At 52.4% G+C, this 9,911-nt stretch overlaps 1 protein-coding gene across 4 annotated transcripts in view; it reads left to right on the plus strand.

The window, feature by feature from the left end:
- Positions 1-9,911, plus strand: part of CFAP221 (cilia and flagella associated protein 221) — a 97,504-nt gene that overhangs the window by 71,371 nt on the left and 16,222 nt on the right. For all 4 annotated transcript variants that reach the window (XM_075828989.1, XM_075828988.1, XM_075828987.1 and 1 more), the window contains 6 exons: positions 1,834-1,921; positions 6,943-7,023; positions 7,095-7,190; positions 7,279-7,366; positions 7,451-7,539; positions 8,475-8,555. In XM_075828989.1, coding sequence (XP_075685104.1) covers positions 1,834-1,921; positions 6,943-7,023; positions 7,095-7,190; positions 7,279-7,366; positions 7,451-7,539; positions 8,475-8,555 — 523 coding nt within the window. The remainder of the gene's footprint in view (positions 1-1,833; positions 1,922-6,942; positions 7,024-7,094; positions 7,191-7,278; positions 7,367-7,450; positions 7,540-8,474; positions 8,556-9,911) is intronic.

The following is a 9,911-nucleotide window of genomic DNA, read 5'->3' on the forward strand; positions in this document are numbered from 1 at the left end:
ACACTGATACACTGTAACAACCAGGACAGGGGAACGATTAGTGCTGCTGCTGTGTTTATCTGAGGATTGTCTGCACTGACACATTGTAACAAAACTATTAGAACATGGCAGAGATTTACGTAATAAATTGTGCGATCTGGAGACTGTTGTAACAAACCCTCCGTTGTGAGAAGTATTGGGTCAGCCCAGGTGTTCTGCCTTTGAATTTAAATAACTGTTCCTATTCATTGACAGCAAGCATAGAGCTTGAAGATGTCAAAGAATTGAAAGACAAAGGTGCACCTTGATCTGTATATTTGGGTGACGTTTATTTACCGTTTGCACCAGAATTTCGAGTCCGTTGCGCTGAGACGTCAGTTTGTGAACGTGTCGTTCTGCTTGGCCAGGATATAGACACATTGTAAAAATCTATACGTGGCAGCCGTACGCCACGCGGACCCGGCGAGAAAAGTGGCGCAATGTCAGCCAGCGAGAAGGTAATGGCAGTGACGTCAGGAATGTGTCAGTAACGGATCTGAGCTGTAGATACGTTGGCTAGAATGGCGCCAATTGTGATAAATTCAGTCAGTGTATCGGGGAATACGTATATAGCGCGGTCAAATCCCGGTTTATTGCTATGGTTACTGTAAAACGGCAGCTCAATAACGCGGTCCAAAAATGCAGCCGTTTTGCAAACGATTTTGCAGTAATTGCGACAATAGCCACGATCTGACCGCACCGCGTGAAGGAGCCGGCGGACTGGTTCACATTGTGCGTTTTGTTGCGTTTTTCGCACGCGTTCTTTTGCTTTGATCGGCTCTGTCTCCTGATGGGAGAAATCACGTGTTAAAGACGCAATAAAACGCAGGGTGACCCCAGCCTTAGAAACCTTAAATCCGGCTGAGCCCCTCAACGCTGGTTCACGCGTTGCTGTCAGAATGCGTTTTTTTGGTGCGGACCGTAACGTGTGAACCCGCCTTAATTTCCAGCAGCAGCGCTCGAGCCCGCTCACGGTGATCCGCAGAGGCTCTCTTGGTGAGGGGTACGGTACAGGCGGCCGGGGTGTCTCGGACTAGCGGTGGTGTGACGCCCCCAGTACAGTGCCGGTCAGTTCACGGTGATCAGACGATATCTCAGCTCTGTAACGCGGGGGGCGCGCAGACGGCGGCTCCGGTCATCACAGCCGCGCTCTCTGTTCTACGGTCATTGCTTTTTCTGTGGTTTCCGTTCCTTATCTCCCCTCCTCCACCAGCATGGGCCGGAGCCACGTGTCCCCTGGGAGCCAAATGTGGGGACAGAGGAGGTGGCCATAGACATTGCTCGAGTATCCGCGAACCCCCCTAACACCCCCCCCCCCCCCCCATGTGTGTTACTGTCTATGAAGGCAGCCGGGATAAGCAGCCGCCAGTCACATCCAGAGACATTCATCTCCGAGCATAAACTGAGGGAGTCGGGAAAGATCCGGCCGGGACCGTCAGTATTTCCCCAGCCTGAGGCGGCTGATAATGTCGGGGACCGCTCGGGCTCCAGTAGAAGTTATACCAGCGACCTGGGACACACGGGATAGTCCCCGATGGCGATCACTCCTGGTCCAGCCTGACGGCACGGAGAAAAGGTGACAGGAGTTTCCAATGATCAGATCTAGCGTATGAGACCCCTGCACTGATACATAGCGGACTCTACGCTGTACTGACGGGGCAGGTCTCGTGTTGGTGGGGTATATGGGGGCTTCTTGGGGTATCCCGCAGTCACACACACCTGGTAAGAGCAGGCAGGTGAATTCAGGATCACACACTCGTCCCGGCCCTACAGACCCCGCACGGGACGTAACGATTGTGTTTCTGCCCCCACCAGGCAGGTTCACCTCGGCTGTAATCCCATCTCTGCTAAACAGCGGCGGATAATAAGTGATGATCGTCAGATCGCCGAGGACGAATACAAGGTCAGTCTGCACCACTGCTCACAGCTGCGGACCCTGCTGCGGACCCCCACACTGGGCTTATTACAGTCATGAACTTGTGGGGGGTCAGATCATCCTCTTAGCTGTATATTGCATCGTCTCACTGGATAAGGGCAGGAACAATTCACGACAGTTCTGGGACATGTGCAGGTATGTGGGTGCCTATATCATGTACAGATATTCCATACGGGGTAGTTCCCACCTATACCTGGTTTCTATACGGGGTAGTTCTCCCTTATACCTGGTTTCTATGCGGGATAGTTTCCACTTATACCTGGTTTCTATACGGGGTAGTTCCCACCTATACCTGGTTTCTATACGGCGTAGTTCCCACTTATACCTGGTTTCTATACGCGGTAGTTCCCACTTATACCTGGTTTCTATACGGGGGTAGTTTCCACTTATACCTGGTTTCTATACGGGGAAGTTCCCACCTATACCTGGTTTCTATACGGGGTAGTTCCCACTTATACCTGGTTTCTATACGGGGTAGTTCTCCCTTATACCTGGTTTCTATATGGGTAGTTCCCACCTATACCTGGTTTCTATACGGGGTAGTTCTCCCTTATACCTGGTTTCTATACGGGGTAGTGCTCCCTTATACCTGGTTTCTATACGGGGTAGTTCCCACCTATACCTGGTTTCTATACGGGTTAGTTCCCACTTATACCTGGTTTCTATACGGGGTAGTTCCCACCTATACCTGGTTTCTATACGGGGTAGTTCTCCCTTATACCTGGTTTCTATACGGGGTAGTTCCCACCTATACCTGGTTTCTATACGGGGTAGTTCCCACATATACCTGGTTTCTATACGGGGTAGTTCTCCCTTATACCTGGTTTCTATACGGGGTAGTTCCCACCTATACCTGGTTTCTATACGGGGTAGTTCTCCCTTATACCTGGTTTCTATACGGGGTAGTTCTCCCTTATACCTGGTTTCTATACGGGGTAGTTTCCACTTATACCTGGTTTCTATACGGGGTAGTTCCCACTTATACCTGGTTTCTATACGGGGTAGTTTCCACTTATACCTGGTTTCTATACGGGTAGTTCCCACTTATACCTGGTTTCTATACGGGGTAGTTCTGCCTTATACCTGGTTTCTATACGGGGTAGTTCCCACCTATACCTGGTTTCTATACGGGGTAGTTCCCACTTATACCTGGTTTCTATACGGGGTAGTTTCCACTTATACCTGGTTTCTATACGGGTAGTTCCCACTTATACCTGGTTTCTATACGGGGTAGTTCTGCCTTATACCTGGTTTCTATACGGGGTAGTTCCCACCTATACCTGGTTTCTATACGGGGTGGTTCTCCCTTATACCTGGTTTCTATACGGGGTAGTTCCCACTTATACCTGGTTTCTATACGGGGTAGTTCCCCCTTATACCAGGTTTCTATACGAGGCAGTTCCCACTTATACCTGGTTTCTATACGGGGTAGTTCTCCCTTATACCTGGTTTCTATACGGGGTAGTTCTCCCTTATACCTGGTTTCTATACGGGGTAGTTCTCCCTTATACCTGGTTTCTATACGGTGTAGTTCTCCCTTATACCTGGTTTCTCTACGGGGTAGTTTCCACCTATACCTGGTTTCTATACGGGGTAGTTTCCACCTATACCTGGTTTCTATACGGGGTAGTTCCCACCTATACCTGGTTTCTATACGGGGTAGTTCTCCCTTATACCTGGTTTCTATACGGGGTAGTTCCCACTTATACCTGGTTTCTATACGGGGTAGTTCCCCCTTATACCAGGTTTCTATACGAGGCAGTTCCCACTTATACCTGGTTTCTATACGGGGTAGTTCTCCCTTATACCTGGTTTCTATACGGGGTAGTTCCCACTTATACCTGGTTTCTATACGGGGTAGTTCCCCCTTATACCAGGTTTCTATACGAGGCAGTTCCCACTTATACCTGGTTTCTATACGGGGCAGTTCTCCCTTATACCTGGTTTCTATATGGGTTAGTTCCCACCTATACCTGGTTTCTATACGGGGTAGTTCTCCCTTATACCTGGTTTCTATACGGGGTAGTTCTCCTTTATACCTGGTTTCTATACGGGGTAGTTCTCCTTTATACCTGGTTTCTATACGGGGTAGTTCTCCTTTATACCGGGTTTCTATACGGGATAGTTCCCACTTATACCTGGTTTCTATACGGGGTAGTGCTCCCTTATACCTGGTTTCTATACGGGGTAGTTCCCACCTATACCTGGTTTCTATACGGGGTAGTTCCCACTTATACCTGGTTTCTATACAGGGTAGTTCCCACTTATACCTGGTTTCTATACGGGGTAGTTCCCACCTATACCTGGTTTCTATACGGGGTAGTTCTCCCTTATACCTGGTTTCTATACGGGGTAGTTCCCACCTATACCTGGTTTCTATACGGGGTAGTTCCCACATATACCTGGTTTCTATACGGGGTAGTTCTCCCTTATACCTGGTTTCTATACGGGGTAGTTTCCACCTATACCTGGTTTCTATACGGGGTAGTTCTCCCTTATACCTGGTTTCTATACGGGGTAGTTCTCCCTTATACCTGGTTTCTATACGGGGTAGTTTCCACTTATACCTGGTTTCTATACGGGGTAGTTCCCACTTATACCTGGTTTCTATACGGGGTAGTTCTGCCTTATACCTGGTTTCTATACGGGGTAGTTCCCACCTATACCTGGTTTCTATACGGGGTGGTTCTCCCTTATACCTGGTTTCTATACGGGGTAGTTCCCACTTATACCTGGTTTCTATACGGGGTAGTTCCCCCTTATACCAGGTTTCTATACGGGGTAGTTCTCCCTTATACCTGGTTTCTATACGGGGTAGTTCTCCCTTATACCTGGTTTCTATACGGGGTAGTTCTCCCTTATACCTGGTTTCTATACGGGGTAGTTCTCCCTTATACCTGGTTTCTATACGGTGTAGTTCTCCCTTATACCTGGTTTCTCTACGGGGTAGTTTCCACCTATACCTGGTTTCTATACGGGGTAGTTTCCACTTATACCTGGTTTCTATACGGGGTAGTTCTGCCTTATACCTGGTTTCTATACGGGGTAGTTCTGCCTTATACCTGGTTTCTATACGGGGTAGTTCCCACCTATACCTGGTTTCTATACGGGGTAGTTCTCCCTTATACCTGGTTTCTATACGGGGTAGTTCCCCCTTATACCAGGTTTCTATACGAGGCAGTTCCCACTTATACCTGGTTTCTATACGGGGTAGTTCTCCCTTATACCTGGTTTCTATACGGGGTAGTTCTCCCTTATACCTGGTTTCTATACGGGGTAGTTCTCCCTTATACCTGGTTTCTATACGGGGTAGTTCTCCCTTATACCTGGTTTCTATACGGTGTAGTTCTCCCTTATACCTGGTTTCTCTACGGGGTAGTTTCCACCTATACCTGGTTTCTATACGGGGTAGTTTCCACCTATACCTGGTTTCTATACGGGGTAGTTCCCACCTATACCTGGTTTCTATACGGGGTAGTTCTCCCTTATACCTGGTTTCTATACGGGGTAGTTCCCACTTATACCTGGTTTCTATACTGGGTAGTTCCCCCTTATACCAGGTTTCTATACGAGGCAGTTCCCACTTATACCTGGTTTCTATACGGGGTAGTTCTCCCTTATACCTGGTTTCTATACGGGGTAGTTCCCACCTATACCTGGTTTCTATACGGGGTAGTTCCCACCTATACCTGGTTTCTATACGGGGTAGTTCCCACCTATACCTGGTTTCTATACGGGGCAGTTCTCCCTTATACCTGGTTTCTATACGGGGTAGTTCCCACTTATACCTGGTTTCTATACGGGGTAGTTCCCCCTTATACCAGGTTTCTATACGGGGTAGTTCTCCCTTATACCTGGTTTCTATACGGGGTAGTTCTCCCTTATACCTGGTTTCTATACGGGGTAGTTCTCTTTTATACCTGGTTTCTATACGGGGTAGTTCTCCTTTATACCTGGTTTCTATACGGGGTAGTTCTCCTTTATACCGGGTTTCTATACGGGATAGTTCCCACTTATACCTGGTTTCTATACGGGGTAGTTCCCACTTATACCTGGTTTCTATATGGGATAGTTTCCACTTACCCCTGGTTTCTATACGGGGTAGTTCTCCCTTATACCTGGTTTCTATACGGGGTAGTTCTCCTTTATACCTGGTTTCTATATGGGGTAGTTCCCACTTATACCTGGTTTCTATATGGGGTAGTTCTCCCTTATACCTGGTTTCTATACGGGGTAGTTCCCACTTATACCTGGTTTCTATACGGGGTAGTTCCCACTTATACCTGGTTTCTATACAGGGTAGTTCCCACTTATACCTGGTTTCTATACGGGGTAGTTCCCACTTATACCTTGTTTCTATACGGGGTAGTTCTCCTTTATACCTGGTTTCTATATGGGGTAGTTCCCACTTATACCTGGTTTCTATATGGGGTAGTTCTCCCTTATACCTGGTTTCTATACGGGGTAGTTCCCACTTATACCTGGTTTCTATACGGGGTAGTTCTCCCTTATACCTGGTTTCTATACGGGGTAGTTCCCACTTATACCTGGTTTCTATACGGGGTAGTTCCCACTTACCCCTGGTCTGGTGCCTCAACTGTTTACTATCCCCATGTATAGGAAGTGGTTGTCTTGGTACTAAGGTTGCGTTCACACGTAGCGTAAAGACCACGTCGTTAGTTTTTTCACAAAGCAGCGCAGTTTTCTAATTGTTCCTTTCTAGTCACGTGGTTTGCAGCAGTTTTAACCGACAGACTTCTCCGCCAATAACACTCAATTTGATGACTGCGCCCGTTTACGGTGAAGGGACATCGCTGCAGTTTTTGGACGCACCTCAGTCGCTACGTGTGAACGCATCTTAACCACCCCGTCTGTCAGAGGCCCCTGTGTGTAGAGGATTGGAATCACTGGGGGGGACATTGTGGTGTGAGACCCGCATGTAACTCAGCAGCTTCATACCACAACCCCCATCATTCTGTGTAAATCAGGTGATGAGAGGTCGCCCTGGTATCGCCGGACGGGAGGCTACACTTGCGGGGTGTCGTCGGGTGCTGCGCCATGCGGATGAAGTAAGTGGGGCTCCCGTAACATGTAATCCTGACGCCTGCTGCGAGAATAACACCATTCATGTCCCGTGCAGAGTCCCGGGATGCAGCCGCAGTTTGACCTCTACCTGAATGACCTTTGGGCTAACAGACACCGGGCCCTGAGGCGCTTCCAGCGAGCCGCCCGCACGGTGAGCAAGGACTGGTCTCCCCACAGATAAGGGGGCTCAGCGCGTGTTTGTTCCTGGACTGACGGTCTTGTCTGTGACTCCGCTCTAGGTTCTCATACGAGGCAGAGGGAACGTCCGGTTAAGTTCCTTGAAGAAATTGATGCATCGCCTGCGATCAGAGCGAGAAGAGAGCGCTGGTAAGACGAGAGCTCGGCCGGTCCTGGATGTGATCGCTGCCGCCCCATGTATTTATAATGTCGTCTGACCCTTGTCCTGTACAGGGAGCAGCGATGAGGAAATCTCCCCGTTATCCCCCCAGCAGGTTCTATTCTACCAGTCTCTTCCTGACCCTGCGGAGCACGACGGGCCGGTGAGTACAGACCAGTCACTGCAGCTGTGAAGCCGCCCGCTAAATCTCCCCATGAACTTGTCCATTTGTGACCATATTTATCTCAGTTACTTCTATAGCACCAACATATTCCGCAGCGCTGTACAGAGGTCCTCTTACTGTCCCCAGGACCCCAGCGCTGTACAGAGGTCCTCTTACTGTCCCCAGGACCCCAGCGCTGTAAGGCAATAGTGCTAACCACCGAGCCACCGTCAATGACCCATAGAGTGAGGGGGATAAGGGGCTGCAGACGCTTCTGGCGTCGCTTATCAACTGGGGAAATAAAGAATTGGACAGGATGAAATCCAACCTGCCTGACTTGTCAACCCCCAACAGCAGATTCAGGGACGGTCGGCTGCTCATACACCTTAGACTGCTGGCCGGTCCCTCCGACGATGATCTAATGTGATTGTGAGCGCAGCATGCGGGAGGCGGCGTCTGCCAGAGCTGCGCTCCTCACTGCTGCGCTCTCCCTGTACACGTACGTGCATGTTCTAAGCCTCAGTAGTAACCATCCAGGTGTGACCCCCATCATTTACACCCGGGGGGTCGAACACCTGCTGATAAGCTGGCATTTATAGCAGCAATGGCTTCATTATCTCAGACTTGTGTTTGCCCCTCCATGTTTTATCCGCCTGGTCGTTCACCTCTAATCATTGTGGGGGGAACGTGCCGCAACATCAGAATTGAGGGAACGCTGCGGGTGACTGCGCTGGTCTACAGGTCTCTAGTGCAGCAAATGTGTCCGCACCGATATTAAGGCAGAACTCTACAGAAACGTTCACAGCTGAAATTCTACCCCAGAAATCCGTAGCGGAAAGTAATCACAAAATGACTCCCCTGAAATGCTGTGAAATGTTGAGGTAGAGTTTCCCTTTAAAGGTTTTCATCTTCAGCCTCTTCTGTTTTACTCGCAGCTTGTACAAGACTTTGTGTCTCTTCCTCCCAGACCTGCAGCTGCAGCGCTCAAACTGCTGCTCTCCTTCTATGACTTGAAGGTAATTTATATAATCAGAACCTTGCACCGCTGACCTACGCTGCGCCCCTCGCTGATCTACCCTGCGCCCCTCGCTGATCTACCCTGCGCCCCTCGCTGTCCTGCCCTGCGCCCCTCGCTGTCCTGCCCTGCACCCCTCGCTGATCTACCCTGCGCCCCTCGCTGGCCTACCCTGCGCCCCTCGCTGGCCTACCCTGCGCCCCTCGCTGGCCTACCCTGCGCCCCTCGCTGGCCTACCCTGCGCCCCTCGCTGATCTACCCTGCGCCCCTCGCTGATCTACCCTGCGCCCCTCGCTGTCCTGCCCTGCGCCCCTCGCTGACCTGCCCTGCACCCCTCGCTGACCTACCCTGCGCCCCTCGCTGGCCTACCCTGCGCCCCTCGCTGGCCTACCCTGCGCCCCTCGCTGGCCTACCCTGCGCCCCTCGCTGGCCTACCCTGCGCCCCTCGCTGATCTACCCTGCGCCCCTCGCTGATCTACCCTGCGCCCCTCGCTGTCCTGCCCTGCGCCCCTCGCTGTCCTGCACCCCTCGCTGATCTACCCTGCGCCCCTCGCTGGCCTACCCTGCGCCCCTCGCTGATCTACGCTGCACCCCTCGCTGTCCTGCCCTGCGCCCCTCGCTGACCTACGCTGCGCCCCTCGCTGACCTACGCTGCGCCCCTCGCTGACCTACGCTGCGCCCCTCGCTGATCTACCCTGCGCCCCTCGCTGATCTACCCTGCGCCCCTCGCTGTCCTGCCCTGCGCCCCTCGCTGTCCTGCCCTGCACCCCTCGCTGATCTACCCTGCGCCCCTCGCTGGCCTACCCTGCGCCCCTCGCTGGCCTACCCTGCGCCCCTCGCTGGCCTACCCTGCGCCCCTCGCTGATCTACCCTGCGCCCCTCGCTGATCTACCCTGCGCCCCTCGCTGTCCTGCCCTGCGCCCCTCGCTGTCCTGCCCTGCACCCCTCGCTGATCTACCCTGCGCCCCTCGCTGGCCTACCCTGCGCCCCTCGCTGACCTGCCCTGCACCCCTCGCTGACCTACCCTGCGCCCCTCGCTGGCCTACCCTGCGCCCCTCGCTGGCCTACCCTGCGCCCCTCGCTGGCCTACCCTGCGCCCCTCGCTGGCCTACCCTGCGCCCCTCGCTGATCTACCCTGCGCCCCTCGCTGATCTACCCTGCGCCCCTCGCTGTCCTGCCCTGCGCCCCTCGCTGTCCTGCACCCCTCGCTGATCTACCCTGCGCCCCTCGCTGGCCTACCCTGCGCCCCTCGCTGATCTACGCTGCACCCCTCGCTGTCCTGCCCTGCGCCCCTCGCTGACCTACGCTGCGCCCCTCGCTGACCTACGCTGCGCCCCTCGCTGACCTACGCTGCGCC

The sequence above is a fragment of the Rhinoderma darwinii genome, chromosome 6, assembly GCF_050947455.1.
Source record: "Rhinoderma darwinii isolate aRhiDar2 chromosome 6, aRhiDar2.hap1, whole genome shotgun sequence".
NCBI classification, from domain to species: domain Eukaryota; kingdom Metazoa; phylum Chordata; class Amphibia; order Anura; family Rhinodermatidae; genus Rhinoderma; species Rhinoderma darwinii.